This window comes from Phalacrocorax carbo, chromosome 32 (assembly GCF_963921805.1).
Source record: "Phalacrocorax carbo chromosome 32, bPhaCar2.1, whole genome shotgun sequence".
NCBI classification, from domain to species: domain Eukaryota; kingdom Metazoa; phylum Chordata; class Aves; order Suliformes; family Phalacrocoracidae; genus Phalacrocorax; species Phalacrocorax carbo.
In genome coordinates, this window is record NC_087544.1 from 204493 (window position 1) to 227762 (window position 23270).

General features: G+C 65.8%; 2 protein-coding genes across 3 annotated transcripts; both read right to left on the reverse strand.

Moving 5' to 3' along the window:
* Positions 1-1027: 1027 nt before the first annotated feature.
* On the reverse strand, positions 1028-6491 carry DRAP1 (DR1 associated protein 1). The gene is given in 8 exon segments (XM_064437554.1): positions 1028-1579; positions 2520-2560; positions 2562-2603; positions 3359-3449; positions 4291-4410; positions 4917-5010; positions 5527-5599; positions 6283-6491. Coding segments are annotated over 8 exon segments (630 nt in total). The 5' UTR covers positions 6325-6491; the 3' UTR covers positions 1028-1452.
* A 1933-nt stretch (positions 6492-8424) lies between these two features.
* RELA (RELA proto-oncogene, NF-kB subunit) lies at positions 8425-23219 on the reverse strand. Of its 2 annotated transcripts, XM_064437552.1 has the most exons (11): positions 23077-23219; positions 22787-22840; positions 22496-22653; positions 21166-21314; positions 19979-20070; positions 18765-18893; positions 15687-15791; positions 13869-14081; positions 10113-10193; positions 9536-9623; positions 8425-8684 (listed from the first exon to the last, which is right to left on the reverse strand). In XM_064437552.1, exons 1-11 carry the CDS (start codon positions 23084-23086, stop codon positions 8600-8602), a joined length of 1164 nt encoding a protein of 387 aa, XP_064293622.1. In that variant the 5' UTR covers positions 23087-23219; the 3' UTR covers positions 8425-8599. The 2 variants fall into 2 exon arrangements, with proteins under 2 accessions (XP_064293622.1, XP_064293623.1); XM_064437553.1 differs by lacking the exons at positions 22496-22653; positions 22787-22840; positions 23077-23219 and adding an exon at positions 21656-21781.
* Positions 23220-23270: the final 51 nt, after the last annotated feature.

The window sequence follows — 23270 nt, forward strand, 5'->3', positions numbered from 1 at the left end:
GATCCCCCACACACCCCCGCCGTAGGCCAGCACCCCCATAGCTCGACCCCCGCCCCCTTAGCCTCCCCTCCAACCCCTTTGTGGGCCCCACTGTAGACCCTGAGGAACCTCTCCGTGACCCCAATACTGCCTATAGGGACCTTATAGACACCCCCGGGCCCCTATAGAGACCCACTAGCCTTCTAGCGATCCCCTATAGCCCCTCCACAACAGCCTGCGGGACCCTATAGACCGCCTGTGGCTCCCTGTGAAGCCCCTCCAAGATGTGCTGTGGGCCTCTATGCCACCGTTATAGACCCCTATAGATCCTTTATGTGCCCTTATAAGGCCTTACAACCTCCTGTAGGCTTTTATAAGCCCCTACAGCTGCCCTACAGACCCTCACAAACCTGTATAGCTCCCCCTATAGCACCCTGTAGATCACCTGCGGCCCTATAAACCCTCCTATGGGCTCCTATAAACCCCCTAAGGGCTCCTATAGATCCATACGACCCCCCCTACGAGCTCCTATAGGCCCTTACAGAGCTCCTACAGACCACCATAAGCCCCTATGAACCCTCTTATGGGCTCCTATAGGTGCCTAAAACCCCCTGTGAGCGCCTATAGGCCCCTACAGACCCCCATAAGTCCCAATGAACACCCTTATGAGCTCCTATAGGTGCCTATATTGCCTGGGAGCTCCTATAGGTCCCTGTAAACCTGCCCAAAGGCCCTATAGGCCCCTAATAGACTCCTCTGGAGGCTCCTTTAAGTCCCCGTAACCCCCCCAATGGACTCCTATAGATCCTATAGGTCCTCCCGGGGGCGCCTATAGGGCCCCTATAGGGGGCGGGGCGGGCCTCTGCTGCCCCCTAGCGGTGGAGGAGGGAACGGAGGACCCAGTACGGGGAGGGGGGGGAGGCAGGACTGGGGGGGGGGGGAGGCACAGAATTTGGGGGGGAACCGGGGGTTTGGGGGGTCCCCGGAGTTCGGGGGGAACCCCAGGGGTTTGGGGGGGGTCCCCGGGTTTTGGGGGGAGACACCCAGGTTTACGGAAACAGGAACTTTATTGAGCCGATACAAAACCCCCCGACTCGTTAAAAGCCACCAAAGGGCCCCAAAACCAACCCTTCCCCCCACCCCCCACCCCCTACCCCACACCCCCCCCCCCAAAAAAGGGGAACCAGGCATCCAGGAGGGGGGACCCAGGCGTCTGGGCTGAGCCTCCCCAACCCAGCCCCCCCCCACCTGAGAACGGGCACAACTCATTACACCAGTGCCCTCAACCCAGCATGGGGCGGCGGGGGGGGCCCCTCCCTCCCAGTGCTCCCAGTACCCTCCCCCAGCCCCCCAACTGGTGCAAGGCCCACGCTCCCAGTAAGACCGTACTGGGAGGTGGCACCTGGCCCTGAAATGGGTTGAAATCCTGGGAAAACAGGCAAAAAATAATGGGGGGTGGGGGGGGAGGGGCTGCTAGGAGTCGTAGTCTTCATCCTCCTCTTCCTCGGGGGGGCGGGGGGGGCCGGGGGCTGGGGGGAGTCCCCCCGGGAGCCCCCCCGGGAGCGCGGGGGGTCCCAGCGGCGCGAAGGGCACCCCAGGGCTGTGGGAGAGGGGTCAGTGGACCTGGGCAGTTGGGGGGGGGGGGGTTGTCCTGCTGCAGCCCCCACCCCCCCAAAACCCCCCAAAACGGGAGACACGCCCCCAACCCCCCCCACAAAAAAGGGACTAAGGCATTCGGGGGGGTGTGTCCCACTGCAGCCCCCTCCAAACACCCCCAAAAAGGGACACCCCCCCAAAACACTCCCAAAAAAGGACACACACACCCCCAAACACCCCCAAAAAGGGACACGGGGGGGGGTCCTGCTGCAGCCCCCCCCCAAACACCCCCAAAAAGGGACTCAGGCATCCGGGGGGGGGGGTGTTCTGCTGCAGCCCCCCCATCCCCAAAAAGGGGACCCCCCCAAACACTCACAAAAACACCCCTAAAAAGGGACCTGGTGGGGGTCCTGCTGCAGCCCCCCCACAAACACCCCCAAAAAGGGACGCCCCCCCTAAAACCACTCCCAAAAAAGGACCACACCCTCCCCCAAACACCCCCAAAAAGGGACACGGGGGGGGGTCCTGCTGCAGCCCCCCCCCAAACACCCCCAAAAAGGGACTCAGGCATCCGGGGGGGGGGTGTTCTGCTGCAGCCCCCCCATCCCCAAAAAGGGGACCCCCCCAAACACTCACAAAAACACCCCTAAAAAGGGACCTGGTGGGGGTCCTGCTGCAGCCCCCCCACAAACACCCCCAAAAAGGGACGCCCCCCCTAAAACCACTCCCAAAAAAGGACCACACCCTCCCCCAAACACCCCCGAAAAGGGACGCCCCCCCCCCAACCCCCAACGAGGGACCTGGGTGTCTGAGGGGGGGATCCTGCTGCAGCCCCCCCCGCCCTCCAAACCAGCCCAAAAAAGGGACCCAGGCATCCAGGTGTGCCCCTTCCCCCCCTCCCCTCCCCCCCAAAAAAAGGGGACCCAGATGTCTGGGGCCGGTACCTGGCGAAGTTGAGGGGGGGTCGGGCAGGGGGGGGGCTGCGGCGTTTCCTCCTCCCCGTCGCTGTCGCTGTCCTCAGAGTCCTCCTGGGGGGCGGAATCGGGGCGGGGGGGCACACGATGACAACGAGGGAACCCAGATGGTGAGAGACCCCTTCCCCCCACCCCCATCCCCAGGGGCCTGAGACCCCCCCCAAGCCCCCAGGGACCCCCCACCCTTAAGGAACCCAGCATCTGGTCACCCCCCATCTCCATGGGTACCCCCACCCACCCCCCAAAGGGGACCCAGGGGTCTGGGTGCCCACCCCTACCTCCAAGGGGACCCCCACTCACCCCACCTCCATCTCCAGGGGTCTGGGACCCCCCCCCACCTCCAAGAGAAACACCCAAGCCCCCCAGGGAACCCCACCCTTAAGGGACCCAGGCATCTGGGCACCCCCCATCTCCATGGGGACCCCCACCCATCCCCCAGATGGGACCCAGGAGTCTGGGAACCACCCCCCAAATCCAAGGGGACCCCCCCACGGCCCAGGGACCCCCCCACCCTTAAAGGACCCTCCAACCCTCAAGGGATCCAGGCGTCCAGGTACCCCCCACCTCCACGGGGGACCCCCACCCACCCCTCAAATGGGACCCAGGAGTCTGGGAAATCCCCTCCTCAGATCCAAGGAGACCCCCCCCAAACACCCCAGGGACCCCCCCACCCTTAAAGGACCCCCCCCAACCTCAAGGGATCCAGACGGCCAGGTGCCCCCCCCCACCTCCCTGGGGACCCACCCCCCCAAAGAGGACCCAGGCGTTTGGGTGCCCCCCCCGGGTGCCCCCCCCACCCCACCCCCCACCTCCTGTTCCGAGTCCGTCCCCGACTGTTTGGGGTCCTTCCCCTTCGCCCCAGGACCCCCGTTCTTCCGGCCGGCGCCTGGGCGACGACCCCTGTAAGAGACCCCCCCCCGACACCCCCTATCAGGGACTCAGGCATCTGGGGAACCCCCCCGCCCCCCAATACCCAAGGAACCCAGGTGTCTGGGTGACCCTCCCCCCTCAGCACCCACATCAGGACCCAGGCGTTGGGGGGGACACCCCGGTGTCTGGGGAGGGGAACCTGGGCTTTTGGGGGGACCCAGCAGTTCAGGGGGACCCTGGCATTTGGGGGGGGACACCCAGGCTTCTGGGGAGGGGGACACAAGCATTTGGGGGGGGGGGGGGGAGTGCCCAGGTGTTTGGGGGGGACCCAGGTTTTTGGGGGGGTTCCCAGGCATTTGGGGGGGCACCCAGGTGTTTCAGGGGGTCTCAGGCATTTGGGGGGGGGTCCAGGTGCTTGGGGGGGACCCAGGCTTTTGGGGAGGAACCAGGTATTTCAGGGGCGTCCCAGGCATTTTGGGAGAACCCTGGCATTTGGGGGGGCACCCAAGTGTTCGGGGGGGGAACCAGGTGTCTGGTAGGGGCCCCTGGTGTTTTCGGGGTGTCCCAGGCATTCAGGGGGAACCCTAGCATTTGTGGGGGAGCTAGGCTTTCGGGGGAGGGGGGACCCAGACATTTGGGGAGGGTTCCAGGCGTTTGGGGCAAGTTTGACATTTGGGGGGCCACCCAGGTGTTCATGGGAGGGGGTCCCAGGCATTCGGGGGGGCACCCAGGCGTTCGGGGAGGGATCAGGGTGTCTGGGGGGGACCCAGGCGTTCAGAGGAGGATCAGGGTGTTTGGGGGGACCCTGGCATTTGGGGGGGCCCCAGGCATTCAGGGGGGGACCCTGGTGTTCAGGGGGACCCCTGCCCACCTTCGGGGTCCCCGCTCGCCCTCGCCGTGGGGCTCGTCGCCCTCCCCCTGCATGTCGGGCACGGCCGCCACCAGGTCTTTCAGGAAGTCGAACTGCTGCTCCAGCTCGATGCACTGCTTCCTGGGGAGGGTGGGGCTCAGCAGGCCACGCCCACCTGCCACACCCAACCCCAGCCCCACCCCTCGCCCCTAACCCCCACCCCCAGTAGCAATTTGTGAGATAAGTAGGTTGGGGGATGGGAGTGGGTGAACTGAGGCACGGAGTGCAATGGGGACCCAGGCATCCGTGGGACCCCCAGCCACCCCAAAAGGGGGTCTGGAGAGACACCCACCCACCCTCAAAGGGGACCCAGGCATCATGGGGACCCTCCCCTCTCCCCAAAGAGAATCGAGGGGGACCCTGACCCACCCTTAAAGGGGACCCAGGCATCTTGGCAGACACTCGCCCACCTCCAGAGGGAACCCAGGTGTCCAGAGGGACCCTCACCCTCCCCCAAAGGAGACCCAGGCATCTGGGTGACCCCCCCACCCAGGGGGAATCCAGATGTCAGGGGCCCCCACCCCCCACCCCAGAGGGGACCCAGGTGTCTGGGGACCCCTCCCCACGTTCTCCTGGGGGTCACTCACAGGTGGGAGGTGGTCATGGTCTTGGCGTTGCGGGACTGGGTGACGTGACACGCCTTCCGCAAGAGAGACTCCAGGAAAAGCTCCAGCGCTCGGGCTGTGCCGCTAAGGACCCCCACGGCCCCAGGGTCTGGGCCCCGCCCCTGCCCCACCCCCAACCCCCCCCACACCCCACCCATACACCATGGGACCCAGGTGTCTGGGGTGGGGGGAGCCCATGTCTGGGTGGGAGGACCCCGAGGAAAACCAGGCATCCAGGGTGGGGGGACCAAGGTGTCGAGAGTGGGGGGATACTGAGGGACCCAGGCATCAGGGGTGGGCAGACCCCAAGGGCACCCAGGTGTCCAGGATGGGGGGACCCAGAAGGACCCAGGCATTTGGGGTGGGGGAAGCCCAAGGGCACCCAGGTGTCCAGGGTGGGGGGACCCCGGTGTCTGCGGTGGGGGGGACCCAGGGAGGACCCAGGTGTCCCGAGTGGGGACACCCCAGGGGACCCAGGCATTTGGGGTGGAGGGACTCAGGGGGATCTAGGTGTCTGGGGTGGGGGGACTCTGGGGGGACCCTGGCATTGTGGGTGGGGGTCCTGGGGGGACTGCAGCGCCCGGGAGGATACAGATGATGACAGGAACGGCGGCTGCCACCTTCCCGATCTCCTCGTCCGTCTGCATGATCTTCTTGATCCGCGCCTGTGGGGACGAGGGGAAACTGAGGCACGGCCACACACCCCACCATGCCCTCAAAGCCACGCCCACCTTACAGGCCACGCCCACCTTGGGGGAAAACACACGCTCCCCCCCCCACTCCAAGCTCTCACCTGGGCCTGCAAAAGGGAGCGGGAACATGCCCCTGCCCCGGCCACGCCCACCCAACAAAGCCCTGCCCCAAAAGACCACGCCCTCCAAAGCCCCGCCCCTGGGCGAGACCACACCCCCACCTCCATCCTCACACCTGTCCCTGTGGCAGAAGAGCCCCGCCCACCACGCACAGGCCCCACCCACTCCAACAACCCCTGCCCACAAACGACCATGTCCCTCAAAGCCCCACCCCCTGGGCGAGACCACACCCCCATCCTTTCACCTGCCCCCGTGGAAGAGCACCGCCCACCGCCCACAGGCCCCGCCCCCTCCACAGGCCCCGCCCCCCAGCTGGGAAAGGAGGAAATGAGGCCGTCCCGCAAACCCCGCCCCTTCCCCGAGACCACGCCCCCCCCGCGAAGGAAGGGGTCCAGGCCTCCCCCCACTCCCGCTCAGACCCCCTCACGCCCCACCCGCCCAGGGAGGTCCCGCCCCTCCGGAACACCTCAGGGAGCGCCCCCCTCCCCGTTGCCATGGTGATCCCCCCGCCCCGGGCCCGGCCCTCCCCCGCTGACCGGCGGGAACCGCGCGTTGTATTTCTTCTTCTTGCTCGGCATCGCCGCGGCCTCGGCCCTGCCGGGCCCCGCTGAGCCCCGCTGGGTCCCGCTGGGCCCCGCCGGGCCGCTCCCCCCGGCCCCGCTCCGCTCCGCTCCGCCGCCGTCCGCCCCGGGCCCGCTCCGCTCCGCTGCGGCCTGCCGACCGCCCCGCCCCTTCCGGGACTAAGCCACGCCCCTTCCGGAAACAAGCGCTCCGCCCCGCTCCCCACTCGCGCGGCCACGGGTTCCGCCTACTGAGGAGCCACGCCCCGCCACCAGGCTGGGCCTCGCCCCCGGACCCAAACCACGCCCCCGGACCAAACCACGCCTCTCCCTCATGTAAATCCCGCCCCCGACCACACCTCTCCCTTGTCGAGATCCCGCCCCAGCCCAGACCACGCCTCCCCGGCATTGGCCACGCCTCTCCCTCGCCCAGACACCGCCCCCACCACTGGCCACGCCCCCACCACTGTCAATCAAATCAAAGGGCATTTATTGGGGTCACCTCCAGCGGGTGGGGGAGGGGCGGGGCTTTCCCCCCCCCAAAAGGCACTTCGGTTCGGGGGGCGGGGTTAATGCTAGCGCGGGGGGGGGGGCACTCGTGCTTCCATTGGCTGCAGTGCCCCCGGGGGGCGGGGCAAAGGGACAGTGGCCAGTGGGGGGGGCGGGGGGGTGTGTGGGGACCCGCGGAGACTCCCAGCGACACCCCCCCCGGTAGCTCCCAGTTGCAGTCCCATGGTCCCCTGTAATTCCCAGTTGCCTCCCAGTCATGCCCAGTAGCTCTCACTGGTCCCTCGGGACACTCCCAGTAGCTCCCAGTTGCCCCCAGTAACCCCCAGTCCCCCTCAGGACCCCCCCTGTCAGCTTCCAGCGACCCCCAGTAGCCATTCAGTTGCCTCCCAGTAGCTCCCAGTTGCATCCCAGTAGCTCCTTAGGCCTGCTCCGTTCCACCTAGAAGTCTCCCAGTGACTCCCAGCAGTACCCCCAGTTGCTCCCAGTAACCCCCAGAGCCCTCCCAGCTCCCCCTAGAAGCCTCCCAGTGACTCCCAGTGACCCCTAGAAGCCTCCCAGTAGCCCCTAGAAGTATCCCAGTAGCCCCCCACATCCCCCCACATCCTCCTAAAAGCCTCCCAGTAGCTCACCAGTAACTCCTAGAAGCTTCCCAGTAGCCCCCAGCGCCCCTTAAAAGCCTCCCAGTAGCCCACCAGTCACTGCTAGAAGCTTCCCAGTAACGCCCCAGCTCCCCCCAGCACCCGTTAAAAGCCTCCCAGTAGCCCCCCCACCCTGCCCAGTGACCCCTAAAAGCCTCCCAGTAATGCCCAGTAGCCCCTCAGCTCCCCCCAGCACCCATTAAAAGCCTCCCAGTAGCCCACCAGTAACTGCTAGAAGCCTCCCAGTAGCCCCCCCGCTCCCTCCAGTGCCCCCTAAAAGCCTCCCAATAGCCCACCAGTAACTCCTAGAAGGTCCCCAGTAGCACCCCACCTCCTCCCAGTAGCCCCCCAACCTCCACAGTGCCCCCTAAAAGCCTCCCAGTAACTCCCAGTAGTCCCCCAGCCCACGCCAAAGCCACCCAGTAGCCCCCCAGATCCCCCTAGAAGCCTCCCAGTAGCCCCCCAGTCCCCCCTAGAAGCCTCCCAGTAGCCCCCCAGTAACTGCTAGAAGCCTCCCAGTAGCCCCCAAACCCCCCCAGTGCCCCCTAAAAGCCTCCCAGTAACTCCCAATAATTCCCAGTCCCCCCCAAAGCCTCCCAGTAGCCCCCCAGTCCCCCCTAGAAGCCTCCCAGTGACTCCCAGTAACCCTCCCAGTCCCTCCCAGTTAGGAGGAGGGGAACTGGCTGAGGAAGGCACTGAAATCCAGGTCCCCCAGGGAAGGCAGCGAGTCCTCGGGGGGGGCTGCCCCCACCCCCAAATCAGGGGTCGCCCCTAACTGGGACCCCCCCCCAATTTCGGGGCCCCCCCCACCAGGGGTCTGACTCTGCACCAGCCGAGCGATGGCTTCGGGGTACGACATCAACATGGAGGAGGCCCCGAAATCTTGGGGGGGCCCCCCAAAATCTTGGGAGGCCCCCCCAAACTCAGAAGCCCCCCCTCCAAAATCGGGGGGGGGCTCCCCAAAAGCTGAGGGGGGGTCAGGGGGGCCCAACAAACGTTGGACGTCGGCGGCGTTGATGGTATCGAGGGGGGAGAACGGGGGGTCCCCCAGGAGTGCCCCTAAATCCAAACAGGGGGTGCCCCCCCCCGTGCTGACCCCCCCTCCTGGGGGGGGCCCCTCTTCGAACTGCAGCTGCAGCAGGGCCTCAGCCAAGGGCTCCGGTTCGGGGGGGGCGGGGCCCAACAGCCCCCCCGGACCCCCAAAAGAGAAGGTGGGGGCTGAGGGGAGAGCTGGGGGAGGGGGAGAAGGGGTGAGGGCAAGGGGATTGACCCCCCTTATTGGCCCCCAATTTGCCCCCCAACGCCCATTAGCCCCCCCAATTTGCCTCCCACCCACCCTTTTTCCCAAACCCCCATTAGCCCCCCAATTTGCCTCCCACCCCCCCTTTTTCACCCAAACCCCCATTAGCCCCCCCAATTTGCCTCCCACCCCCCCTTTTTCCCCCAAACCCCCATTAGCCCCCCCAATTTGCCTCCCACCCCCCCCTTTTTCCCCCAAACCCCCATTAGCCCCCCCAATTTGCCTCCCACCCCCCTTTTTCCCCCAAACCCCCATTAGCCCCCCCCAATTTGCCTCCCACCCACCCTTTTTCCCCCAAACCCCCATTAGCCCCCCCAATTTGCCTCCCACCCCCCTTTTTCCCCCAAACCCCCATTAGCCCCCCCAATTTGCCTCCCACCCCCCCATTTGCACCCCCTTTCTGCCCTCATTTGCTCCCTACCCCATTTGACCCCAATTTACCCCCCTTGCCCCCCACCCCCCATTTGCCCCCCAATTTACACCCCCATCGCCCCCCACTCCCCCTTGCCCCCACTCCTTTTGACCCCCAATTTACCCCCCATTGCCCCCACCCCCATTTGCCCCCAATTTACACCCCCATTGCCCCCCACCCCCCATTCACCCCACAATTTACTCCCCCATCGCCCCCCCACCCCCCCATTTGCCCCCAATTTACCCCCCCATTGCCCCCCACCCCCCATTTGCCCCCCCAATTTACCCCTTCTTGCCCCTCACCCCCCCATTTGCCTCCCCCATTTGTCCCCACCCCCTTATTTGCCCCCCCGGCCCCCCCAAAGCTCACCCATGCTGGGGGGGGGGCTGGGGGGCCGGGGAGGGCCGCGAGGGCACCGCGATGCGCCGGGGGAGCCGTGGCTCGGAGGGCGCCGGGCCTGGAGGGGAGAATGGGGGGGGGGCATCATCAGGGACCCCAATATCCCCCCCAGGACCCCCAATAACCCCCCCGAGATGCCCCCAGGAACCCCAATACCCCCCAGGAACCTCAATACCCCCCTAGGGATGCTCCCAGGGACCCCCAATAGCTCCCAGGGACCCCCAGCACTACCCAGGGATGACCCAGGGACCCCCAGTACCCCCCCCAAGATGCCCCCAGGAACCCCAATACCCCCTAGGGATGCTCCCAGGGACCCCCAGCACTACCCAGGGATGACCCAGGGACCCCCAGTACCCCCCCGAGATGGCCCCAGGAACCCCAATACCCTCCCACGCTCCCCAATACCCCCCAGGGACTCCAATACCCCCCTCAGGGATGCTCCCAGGAACCCCAATACCCCCCAGGGACCCCCCCCAGGGGTCCCCAATACCCCCTCAGGACCCCCAATCCCCCATCCCGAGCCCCCCCAGTTCCCGCAGTCCCTCACCGGGCAGGGGGCTGCGCTGGACAAAGGAGCGGAAGGTCTCACGGGTGCGCTTGCGCTTCTCCTCAATGCACTGCAGGTCCCCTGCACCAGTCACACCAGTTACCTCCCAGTAACCCCCAGTCACCTCCCAGTAACACCCAGTGCACTTCCACTCACCTCCAGTTACCTTCCAGTCACAGCCAGTAACACCCAGTGAACCCCTGGTCACCTCCGGTCACCCCCAGTCACACCAGTTACCTCCCAGTTACCTTTCAGTCACCTCTCAGCTATCTCCCAGTTATCCCCAGCGCCCTCCCAGTAAACAGCCCAATGGTACCCAGTCACACCAGTGACCCCAGGGACCCAGGAGTGCCTCAAGGGGATCCAGGGGTGCCCCAAAGGGTGACAAAAGGGACCCAGGGGTGCCCCAAGGAGACGCAGGGTTTTCCCCAGGGTGACAAAAGGGACCCAGGGGTGCCCCAAGGGGACCCAGGGGTGTCCCCAGGGTGACAAAAGGGACCCAGGGGTGCCCCAAGGGGATCCAGGGGTGCCCCAAAGGGTGACAAAAGGGACCCAGGGTGCCCCAAGGAGACGCAGGGTTGCTCCAAAGGTGCCAAAATGGACCAAGGAGTGACCCAAGGAGACCCAAGCATGCCACAAAGGGACCCAGGGGTGCCCCAAGGGTGCCCCAGAGGGACCCAGGAGTGCCACAATGAGACCCAGGAGTGCCCCTAAGGAACCCAGGGGTGCCCATGGGGCTCCCAAAATGGACCCAGGGGTGCCCAAGAGGGACCCAAGAGTGCCCCAAGGAGACCCAAGCGTGCCCCAAGGGGACCCAGGGATGTCCCAGGGGTGCCAAAATGGACCCAGGGGTGCCCGAAAAGGGACGCAGGGGTGCCCCAGGGGTGCCCCAAGGATGCCAAAATGGACCCAGGAGTGCCCGAAAAGGGACGCAGGGGTGCCCCAGGGGTGCCCCAAGGATGCCAAAATGGACCCAGGGGTGCCCCAAGGGGACTCAGGGGTGCCCCAAAGAGTGACAAAATAGACCAAGGAGTGCCCCAAGAGGACCCAAACATGCTCCAAAGGGACTCGGGGGTGCCACAATAGGACCCAGGGGTGCCCCAAGGGTGTCAAAATGGACCCAGGAGTGCCCCTAAGGAACCCAGGGGTGCCCATGCGGCTCCCAAAAGGAATCCAGGGGTGCCCAAGAGGGACCCAAGAGTGCCCCAAGGAGACCCAAGCGTGCCCCAAGGGGACCCAGGGATGTCCCAGGGGTGCCAAAATGGACCCAGGGGTGCCCCAAGGATGCCAAAATGGACCCAGGAGTGCCCGAAAAGGGACGCAGGGGTGCCCCAGGGGTGCCCCAAGGATGCCAAAATGGACCCAGGAGTGCCCGAAAAGGGACGCAGGGGTGCCCCAGGGGTGCCCCAAGGATGCCAAAATGGACCCAGAGGTGCCCCAAGGGTGCCAAAATGGACCCAAGCATGCCCCAAGGGGACTCAGGGGTGCCCCAAAGAGTGACAAAATAGACCAAGGAGTGCCCCAAGAGGACCCAAACATGCTCCAAAGGGACTCAGGAGTGCCACAATAGGACCCAGGGGTGCCCCAAGGGTGTCAAAATAGACCCAGGGGTGCACCAAAGGGACGCAGGGGTGCCCCAGGGGTGCCCTAAGTATGCCAAAATGGACCCAGAAGTGCCCCAAGGGGACTCAAGCATGCCCCAAGGGTGACAAAAGGGACCTAGGGTGTCCCAAGGAGACCCAAGCGTGCCCCAAGGGGACCTAGGGGTACCCTAGGGGTGCCAAAATAGACCGAGGAGCGCCCCAGGGAGACCCAAGCATGCCCCAAGAGTGCCCCAAAGGGACTCAGGGGTGCCCCAAGGGTGCCAAAATGGACCCAGGGGTGCCCCAAGGAGACCCAAGCATGCCCCAAGGGTGCCCCAAAGGGACTCAGGGATGCCCCAAAGGGACCTAGGGGTGCCCCAAGGGTGCCAAAATGGACCCAGGAGTGTCCCAAGGAGAACCAAGCATGCCCCAAGGGTGCCCCAGAGGGACTCAGGGATGCCCCAAAGGGACCCAGGGGTGCCCCAAGGGTGCCAAAATGGACCCAGGGGTGCCCCAAGGGGATCCAGGGGTGCCCCAAGGGTGCCAAAATGGACCCAGGAGTGCCCCAAGCAGAACCAAGCATGCCCCAAGGGTGCCCCAAAGGGACTCAGGGGTGCCCCAAGGAGACCCAAGCATGCCCCAAGGGTGCCCCAAAGGGACCCAGGGGTGCCCCAGGGGTGCCAAAATGGACCCAGGAGTGCCCCAAGGAGACCCAAGCATGCCCCAAGGGTGCCCCAAAGGGACTCAGGGGTGCCCCAAGGAGACCCAGGGATGCCCCAAAGGGTGCCAAAGGCTGCCAAAATGGATGCAGAGGTGCCCCAGAGGGACCCAGGGGTGCCCCAAGGGTGCCAAAATGGATGCAGGGGTGCCCCAGAGGGACCCAGGGGTGCCCCAAAGGTGCCAAAGGGTGCCAAAATGGAGTGCCCCAGAGGGACCCAGGGGTGCCCCAAGGATGCCAAAATGGACCCAGGAGTGCCCGAAAAGGGACGCAGGGGTGCCCCAGGGGTGCCCCAAGGATGCCAAAATGGACCCAGGAGTGCCCGAAAAGGGACGCAGGGGTGCCCCAGGGGTGCCCCAAGGATGCCAAAATGGACCCAGGGGTGCCCCAAGGGTGCCAAAATGGACCCAAGCATGCCCCAAGGGGACTCAGGGGTGCCCCAAAGAGTGACAAAATAGACCAAGGAGTGCCCCAAGAGGACCCAAACATGCTCCAAAGGGACTCAGGAGTGCCACAATAGGACCCAGGGGTGCCCCAAGGGTGTCAAAATAGACCCAGGGGTGCACCAAAGGGACGCAGGGGTGCCCCAGGGGTGCCCTAAGTATGCCAAAATGGACCCAGGAGTGCCCCAAGGGGACTCAAGCATGCCCCAAGGGTGACAAAAGGGACTTAGGGTGTCCCAAGGAGACCCAAGCGTGCCCCAAGGGGACCTAGGGGTACCCTAGGGGTGCCAAAATAGACCGAGGAGCGCCCCAGGGAGACCCAAGCATGCCCCAAGAGTGCCCCTAAGGGACCCAGGGGTGCCCCAAGGAGACCCAAGCATGCCCCAAGGGTGCCCCAAAGGGACTCAGGGATGCCCCAAAGGGACCTAGGGGTGCCCCAAGGGTGCCAAAATGGACCCAGGAGTGCCCCAAGGAGAACCAAGCATGCCCCAAGGGTGCCCCAGAGGGACTCAGGGATGCCCCAAAGGGACCCAGGGGTGCCCCAAGGGTGCCAAAATGGACCCAGGGGTGCCCCAAGGGGATCCAGGGGTGCCCCAAGGGTGCCAAAATGGACCCAGGAGTGCCCCAAGCAGAACCAAGCATGCCCCAAGGGTGCCCCAAAGGGACTCAGGGGTGCCCCAAGGAGACCCAAGCATGCCCCAAGGGTGCCCCAAAGGGACCCAGGGGTGCCCCAGGGGTGCCAAAATGGACCCAGGAGTGCCCCAAGGAGACCCAAGGATGCCCCAAGGGTGCCCCAAAGGGACTCAGGGGTGCCCCAAGGAGACCCGGGGATGCCCCAAAGGGTGCCAAAGGGTGCCAAAATGGATGCAGGGGTGCCCCAGAGGGACCAAGGGGTGCCCCAAAGGTGCCAAAGGGTGCCAAAATGGAGTGCCCCAGAGGGACCCAGGGGTGCCCACTGTGCCGCGGGGGTCCCGCGCGTCCCCCTGCCGGGGTGGGGGTGGGGGGCCGGTACCGTGGTGGGGCAGGTAGCGGAAGTCCATGGGCTCGCTGCGCTCGCGGTCGGAGGGTCGCTGGAGCTGCATGCGGACGGTGACGGGCTGCCGCAGGGCCGCCTCGCGGTACGGCGGCGTGCGGAACACGATGGCGACCTGGCGGTGGACGTCGGCCTGCGCGAAGGAGCCCTTCGCCTCCCAGCCCTCCGCCGAGAAACGCACCTCGATGTCCTCTGCGGGCAGCGCGGGGTTAACTGCGGGGGGTGTAACCCTCCCCTGGGGGAACCCGGTGTCTGGGGAGGGGGGATTTGGGGGTTTGGGGGGACCCAGGCATCCGGGGAGGGGGAAAAGCCACGTGTCTGGGGGAACCCGGTGTTTGGGGAGGGGGGACTTGGAGGTTTGGGGGGACCCAGGCATCCGGGGAGGGGGAAAAGCCACGTGTCTGGGGGACCCCGGTGTCTGGGGGGGGGGGATTTGGGGGTTTGGGGGGGACCCAGGCATCTGGGGAGGGGGAAAAGCCACGTGTCTGGGGGAACCCGGTGTCTGGGGGGGGGGGGATTTGGGGGTTTGGGGGGACCCAGGCATCCGGGGAGGGGCAAAAGCCACGTGTCTGGGGGAACCCGGTATCTGGGGAGGGGGGATTTGGGGGTTTGGGGGGACTCAGGCATCCACGGAGAGGGAAAAGCCACATATCTGGGGGAACCCGGTGTCTGGGGAGGGGGGATTTGGGGGTTTTGGGGGAACCCAGGTGTTCAGGGGGGACCCCGGTGTCTGGGGAGGGGGGATTTGGGGGTTTGGGGGGACCCAGGTGTTCGGGGGGGATCTGGTGCCTGGGGAGGGGGGATTTGGGGGTTTGGGGGGACCCAGGTGTTCGGGGGGGATCTGGTGCCTGGGGAGGGGGGATTTGGAGGTTTTGGGGGGAACCCAGGTGTTTGGGGGGGACCCAGAAGCTCAGGGAGGACCCTGGTGTCTGCGGGGGGGGCACACACATTTTTAGGGGGAAAACCCAGTTTTTTTGGGGACCCCCAGGTTTTCTGGGGATCCCAAGTGTTTGAGGGGGGACACCCACACTCTTGGGGGGCCCGCCCAGGAATTTGGGGCGGGGAGACCCCGGGTTTTGGGAGGGAACACTGGCATGTTTTGGGGGGGACACTGGTGGGTTTGGGGGGGGCACAGCTGGGTTTTGAGGGCACTGCAAGGTTTGGGGGGGCACCACTGGGTTTTGGGGGGCACCATCAAGTTTTTTGGACACTGGTGGGTTTTGGGGGGGGGACACCAGCAGGTTTGGGGGGTACAGCCAAGTTTTGGGGGGGGCACCAATGAGGTTTGGGGGGGGGCACTGGGTTTTGGGGAGGGACACCGGTGGGTTCGGGGGGGGGACACACAGGTTTTGGGGGGGGCACAGGCTGGTTTTGGGGAGCACCGGTGGGTTTTTTGGGGGGGCACCGGCGGGTTTTGGGGGGAGGCACCAGCAGGTTTGTGGGGGGCCCCCAGGGTTTTTGGGGGGGCACTGGCTGGTTTCGGGGGGGCACAGGCTGGTTTTGGGGAGCACTGGTGGGGTTTTGGGGTGGGACAGCCAGGATTTGGGGGGGACACTGGCAGGTTTTGGGGGGGGCACAGGCCAGTTTTGGGGAGCACCGTCAGGGTTTTTTGGGGGGGACACCGGTGGGTTTTGGGGGGACAGCCAGGTTTTTGGGGGGGACACTGGCAGGTTGGGGGTGGTGGGGGTGGGAGGGGCACAGGCTTGTTTTGGGGAGCACTGGCGGGGTTTTGGGGGGGGACACCCAGGTTTTGGGGGCCCCCGTCGGGTTTTGGGGGGCCCCGTGGCACGTGCTGACCTTTCTGGACCTTGTCGCAGAGCAGGAAGATCTCGTCGCCCCCCCGGCAGCTCCCCGAGTTACGGTTCACCCGGCAGATCCGCAGCTCGGCCGTGCTGGGCGCCCCTGGGGACACGGGGTCACGGGGGGTCATGGGGGACACAGGGGTCATGGGGGGACACGGGGTCACGGGGGGTCATGGGGGGACACGGGGTCACGGGGGGACACGGGGTCACGGGGGTCACGGGGGACACAGGGGTCATGGGGGGACACGGGGTCATGGGGGGTCATGGGGGACACAGGGGTCATGGGGGGACACGGGGTCATGGGGGTCATGGGGGACACAGGGGTCATGGGGGGACACGGGGTCATGGGGGGTCATGGGGGACACAGGGGGGTCATGGGGTCATGGGGTCACAGGGGGACACAGGGGTCATGGGGGGACACGGGGTGATGGGGGTCACAGGGGGACACAGGGGTCATGGGGGGACACGGGGTCATGGGGGACATGGGGGTCATGGGGGGTCACAGGGTCATGGGGGGTCATGGGGGACACGGGGACACACACTGGGGAATGTAGACCCCCGTGGGCTCGCACAAGGTCATGTGGGGCCACACAGGGTGACACGGGGTGACATGGGGTGACACGGGGTGACATCAGCCACACAGGGTGACATGGGGTGACAGAGGGTGACACGGGGTGACATGGGGTGACACCAGCCACACAGGGTGACACGGGGTATCATGGGGTGACACAGGGTGACATCAGCCACACAGGGTGACAGAGGGTGACATCGGGTGACATGGGGTGACATCTGCCACACAGGGTGACACGGGGTGACATGGGGTGACATCAGCCACACAGGGTGACAGGGGGGTGACATGGGGTGACATCAGCCACACAGGGTGACATCGGGTGGCACGGGGTGACAAGGGGTGACATGGGATGACATCTGCCACACAGGGTGACAGGGGGTGACATGGGGTGACATCAGCCACACAGGGTGACATGGGGTGACAGAGGGTGACACGGGGTGACATCTGCCACACAGGGTGACAGGGGGTGACATGGGGTGACACGGGGTGACATCAGCCACGCAGGGTGACAGAGGGTGACATGGGGTGACAGCGGGTGACATGGGGTGACATGGGATGACATCAGCCACACAGGGTGACAGGGGGTGACATGGGGTGACACGGGGTGACATGGGATGACATCAGCCACACAGGGTGACAGGGGGTGACATGGGGTGACATGGGATGAGATCTGCCACACAGGGTGACACGGGGTGACATGGGGTGACATCAGCCACACAGGGTGACACAGGGTGACACCAGCCACACAGGGTGACATGGGGTGGCACGGGGTGACATGGAGCCACGTAGAGCGACACGAGGTGACACATGATCATGTGGGCTACGGGGGGCTATGGCATGATCTGGGGGGCTTATGGGGGGGCTGGGGGGGCTATGGGGGGGTCTGGGGGAATCATGGGGTCCATGGGGGGTCTGGGGGTGTCCGGGGGGGGCTACGGGGGATCATGGGGTCCATGGGGGGTCTGGGGGTGTCCGGGGGGGCTACGGGGGATCATGGGGTCCATCGGGGGTCTGGGGGTGTCCAGGGGGGCTATGGGGGATCATGGGGTCCATGGGGGGTCTGGGGGGGATCTGGGGGGCTCGGGGGTGTCTAGGGGTGTTGGGGGGATCTGGGAGGAGCTACAAGGGGTCTGGGGGTGTCGGGGGGGGTCTGGGGAGCACGGGCAGGCTCAGGGTGGGTCTGGGAGTGTCAGGGGGTGTTGGGGGTGCTCTGGGGGTGTTGGGGGGTCTTGGTGGGGGTCTGGGACTCAGGGGGGCTCTGGGGGTGTCGGGGGTCTTGGGGGGGGTCTGGGGGTGTCAGGGGTCTTGGGGGGGGTCTGGGGGTTGTCGGGGGGTCTTGGGGGGGGTCTGGGGGTGTCAGGGGTCTTGGGGGGGGTCTGGGGGTTGTCGGGGGGTCTTGGGGGGGGTCTGGGACTTCGGGGGGATCTGGGGGTGTCGGGGGGTCTTGGGGGGGGTCTGGGACTTCGGGGGGATCTGGGGGTGTCGGGGGGTCTTGGGGGGGGTCTGGGACTTCGGGGGGATCTGGGGGTGTCGGGGGGTCTTGGGGGGGGTCTGGGACTTCGGGGGGATCTGGGGGTGTCGGGGGGTCTTGGGGGGGGTCTGGGACTTCGGGGGGATCTGGGGGTGTCGGGGGGTCTTGGGGCTCGGGGGGATCTGGGGGTGTCGGGGGGTCTTGGGGGGGGTCTGGGACTTCGGGGGGATCTGGGGGTGTCGGGGGGTCTTGGGGCTCGGGGGGATCTGGGGGTGTCGGGGGGTCTTGGGGGGGGTCTGGGACTTCGGGGGGATCTGGGGGTGTCGGGGGGTCTTGGGGGGGGTCTGGGACTTCGGGGGGATCTGGGGGTGTTGGGGGGTCTTGGGGGGGGTCTGGGACTTCGGGGGGATCTGGGGGTGTCGGGGGGTCTTGGGGGGGGTCTGGGACTTCGGGGGGATCTGGGGGTGTCGGGGGGTCTTGGGGGGGGTCTGGGACTTCGGGGGGATCTGGGGGTGTCGGGGGGTCTTGGGGGGGGTCTGGGGGTGTTGGGGGGTCTTGGGGGGGTCTGGGACTTCGGGGGGATCTGGGGGTGTCGGGGGGTCGGGGGGATCTGGGGGTGTCGGGGGGTCTTGGGGGGGGTCTGGGACTTCGGGGGGATCTGGGGGGGTCGGGGGGTCGGGGGGATCTGGGGGTGTCGGGGGGTCTTGGGGGGGGTCTGGGGGCTCGGGGGGATCTGGGGGGGTCGGGGGGTCTTGGGGGGGGTCTGGGGGTGTTGGGGGGTCTTGGGGGGGTCTGGGACTTCGGGGGGATCTGGGGGTGTCGGGGGGTCTTGGGGGGGGTCTGGGACTTCGGGGGGATCTGGGGGTGTCGGGGGGTCTTGGGGGGGGTCTGGGACTTCGGGGGGATCTGGGGGTGTCGGGGGCTCGGGGGGATCTGGGGGTGTCGGGGGGTCTTGGGGCTCGGGGGGATCTGGGGGTGTCGGGGGGTCGGGGGGTCTTGGGGGGGGTCTGGGGGCTCTCGGGGGGACTCACGGTTGTCGTAGACGGGCTGCGAGAGGACGGGGGGCAGGGGGCGCAGCCCCCCGGGGCCCCGCACCCACACCTGGAAGCAGAGCCGCACCGCGCTCAGGTCGTACTCGCCCCCGCGCTGCTCCGCCGGCACTGCCCGGGCACACCGTCAGCTCCCCAGTGCTCCCAGTAACCACCAGTCCCCACCAGTAACCCCCCCAGCAACCCCCCCAGTCCACCCAGTAACCCCCCAATCCCCTCCAGTAACCAGCCGTGCTTTCCAGCAACAACCCCGCCACCCCCACTAACCTCCCCGTAACACCCCAGTGCTTCCAGTACCCACCAGTACCCACCAGTAACACCCCGGCACCCCTAGCAACCCCCCCACAATCATCTCCAGTAACCCCCAGCCCCCCTCCCAGTCCCTCCCATTGACCCCAGTCTCTCCCAGTCCCTCCCAGTACCCCCCAGCCCCCCCAGTATCCCCCAGCCCCCCTCCCAGTCCCTCCCATTAACCCCAGTCTCTCCCAGCGCCTCCCAGTAACCCCCAGCCCCCTCCCAGTCCCTCCCATTAACCCCTAGTCTCTCCCAGTACCCCCCAACCCCTCCCAGTAACCCCCAGCCCCCTCCCAGTCCCTCCCATTAACCCCTAGTCCCTCCCAGTACCCCCCAACCCCTCCCAGTAACCCCCAGCCCCTCCCAGTCTGTCCCACTGCCTCCCAGTACCCTCTTGTGCCTCTCCAGCCCCTCCCAGTAACTCCCAGTAACCCCCAGCACCTTCCAATCCCTCCTGGTAACCCCCAGTTCCCCCCTGCACCCCTCCAGCCCCTCCCAGTAACCCCCAGTCCCTCCCAGTAACTCCCAGTGCCTCCCAGCGTCTGCCAGTAACCCCCAGCCCTGCTCCCAGTCCCTCCCAGGACTTCCCAGTATCCCCCAGTCCCTCCCAGTCCCTCCCAGTAACCCCCAGCCCTGCTCCCAGTCCCTCCCAGGACTTCCCAGTAACCCCCAGTCCCTCCCAGCGTCTGCCAGTAACCCCCAGCTCTGCTCCCAGTCCCTCCCAGTGCCTCCCAGTGCCTCCCAGTAACCCCCAGTCCCTCCCAGCGTCTGCCAGTAACCCCCAGCCCTGTTCCCAGTAACCCCCAGTCCCTCCCAGCGTCTGCCAGTAACCCTCAGCCCTGCTCCCAGTGCCTCCCAGTGCCTCCCAGTAACCCCCAGTCCCTCCCAGTGCCTCCCAGTACCGTTGAAGGGGTTGTTGTTGGTGCGGATGCGCTCGGCCACGGCCGCCTCCAGCTCCCGCTTCTTCACGCACTGAATCCCTAAATTCTGGAAACTGGCCCCAAAATGGCAGGGGGTCAGCTTGGGGGGGGGTGTCCCCCCGTTATGGAGGGCACCCCATATATTCGGGGGTCCCCATTATTGGCTCCCCCCATTTTTAGGCTCCCCCCCATTATTGGGGTCCCCATTACTGGGATTCCCGTTATTGGCCCCCCCATTTTTGGGCCCCCCATTATCAGGGTCCCCCCCATTACTGGGGTGCGCCCCATTACTGGGGTCCCCCATTTTTGGTGCCCCCCCATTACTAGGAACTCCCCCATTTTTGAGGTCCCCCATTATTGGCCCCCCATTTTTGGGTTGTCCCCCCATTTTTGGGGCCCCCCATAATTAGGGTCCCTCATTGCACCCCCCCATTATTGGATGCCCCCATTATTGGGCCCTCACTATTTTTGGGGTCCCCCCATTATTGGGGACCACCCCATTATTTGGGTCCCCATTATCAGGTCCCCCATTTTTGGGGTCCCCCATTACTGTGCCCCCATTCTTGAGTCCCCCCATTCTTGGGATCCCCAATTTTAGGCCCCCCCATTATTGTGCCCTGCCCCCCATTATGGGGTCCCCATTATTGCACCCCCCTCTATTTTTGCACCCCCCTCATTTTTGGGGTCCAACCCCCCATATTTACCGTCCCCCCCATTATTGAGTCCCCCCATTTTGGGCCCCCCCATTATTGCACGCCCCCCATTATGGGGTCCCCCCATTATTGCGCCCCCCCCCATTATGGGCCCACCCATTTTGGGGTCCCCCCGTTTTTGGGGTCCCCCCGTTACTGTGCCCCCATTCTTGGGGTCCCCCAATTTTAGGCCCCCCCATTATGGGGTCCCCATTATTGCACCCCCCTCCATTTTGGGTCCCCCCACATTTTTGGGGTCCCACCCCCCATTTTTACAGTCCCCCTCCATTATTGAGTCTCCCCATTTTGGGGTCCCCCCATTTTGGGGTCCCCTCATTATTGTGCCCCCCCATTATGGGCCCACCCATTTTGGGGTCCCCCCCATTTTTGGGCCCCCCCCCCATTTTTGGGCCCCCCTATTTTGGGGTCCACCCATTATGGCCCCCCCCCCCCCCCATTTTTGGGGTTCCCCCCCACCTGTGGACGCTGCGCTCGGGGGGCAGCTCGGCCTCGTAGTAACCATGGCGACAGTCTTTGCCCACCAGCTCGTGGGGGTGGGGGCGGTGGGGGGGCTCCTTCGTCACCAGCGACACCCGCACCCGCCCCGGGCCCCGGTAGTTGTTCACCTGCAGGGGGGAGCGTCGCACTGGTTTGCACTGGTTTGCACTGGGAGGGTCGGGGAAGGGGAAGGGGGGCGGGGCGGTGGGGTGGGGGTTGTGTTTGCAGGGGGTGGGGGTGCTGCGGGGGGACTGGGAGGAGTCAGGGGGGTTTTTGGGCAGGTAGTGGTGCATACTGGTTTATACTGGTTCATACTACAACACCCATATAAATGTCATGGGGGTCGCAGTGGGGCGGCGGTTGTATTTCCTGGGGATAGGGGTGCTGGGGCGGGGGGGGAGCACTGGGAGGGGACAAGAGGGTTCCCGAGCAGGTACTGGTCTATACTGGTTTCTACTGGGAGACTCACGCGGATGGTGGGGTGGGTCTTGGTGGTGGCAGTGCTGTGCTCCCTGGGGACTGGGACACCGCGGGGGTGCTGGGAGGGGTCAGGGGGGTTCCTGGGCAGGTACTGGTGCATACTGGTTTATACTGGGATGCTCATACAGATGGGGTGTGGGTCACGGCGGGGAGGGGTTGTGTTTGCAGGGGATGGGGGTGCTGGAGGGGCAATGGGGGGCATACTGGTTTATACTGGGAGGCTCATATAGATTGGGGGTGGGGGGGTCATGTTGAGGTGGGGTTGTTTATCCTGGGGACAAGGACACCAGGGGGGCACTGGGGGGGGTCGGGGGGTTCCTGGGTGGGTATTACTGCATACTGGTCTATACTGGTCTATACTGGGAGACTCACACAGATGCTGGGGTGGGTCTTGGTGGTGTCAGTGCTGTGATCCCCAGGGACAGGGACACTGGGGGTGTGTTGGGAGGGGTCAGGAGGGGCTCCTGGCCAGGTATTACTGCATACTGGTCTATACTGGTCTGTACTGGGAGACTCACACAAATGCTGGGGTGGGTCTTGGTGGTGTCAGTGCTGTGATCCCCAGGGACAGGGACACTGGGGGTGTGTTGGGAGGGGTCAGGAGGGGCTCCTGGCCAGGTATTACTGCATACTGGTCTATACTGGTCTATACTGGTCTGTACTGGGAGACTCACACAAATGCTGGGGTGGGTCTTGGTGGTGTCAGTGCTGTGATCCCCAGGGACAGGGACACTGGGGGTGTGTTGGGAGGGGTCAGGAGGGGCTCCTGGCCAGGTATTACTGCATACTGGTCTATACTGGTCTATACTGGTTTCTGCTGGAGACTCACGCGGATGGTGGGGTGGGTCTTGGTGGTGTCGGTGCTGTGCTCCCCGGGGATGCTGCCGGCCGAGCGCCCCTCGCACTTGTAGCGGAAGCGCATCCCCCGCGCCTTCGGCTGCTCCAGGATCTCCACGAAGGGGGCGCCGCCCCCTCCCCCCCCCGGCTCTGCGGGGGGGGGGAGCGCCCCGTCAGCCCCTCCCCCACTGCAGGGGGACCAAGGTGTCCGGGGACCACCCCCACCCCCCTATAGGGGACCCCGGGATCCGGGACACCCCCCCCCCGCCCCTCCCCCACTCACCCTGCACACCCCAGTCCTGCTGCAGGAGGAAGGGCAGAAGATCCGGGGGGGTCACTGGGGGTTAAAAAAAAAAAGGGGGGGGGTTCACATTTGGGGTGGGGTCACTGGGGGAGGCCCCCCCAAAACCCTCCCTTAAGCCCCGCCCCCTCACACCGCGCCCCCTTCCTCCTTAAAGTGCCCGCGTTAACTCTGGAACCTACTGACGGCCCCCGCCGTCATTGACGTCACACGGGGAGGAAAAAGAAAAGGGGGGGGGGGAGGGGGCCAAAAAGAAAGCGGGAGGCACTCACCGTCCTCCATGGCGGGGGGGGTGGGGGGGTCCCGGCGGGGGGGTCCCGGGGCCACCGTGATGGGAGGGGGGGGAGGCGACACGATCGCGCCGCCGCTTGCGGAAGCACCGCCACCCCACGTGACCACGGCTGCCGGGAAGGCCGCGCCCCCTTTCGCTTTAGTAATTGGACGGTGTCGAAAGAGGGAGGGGCGT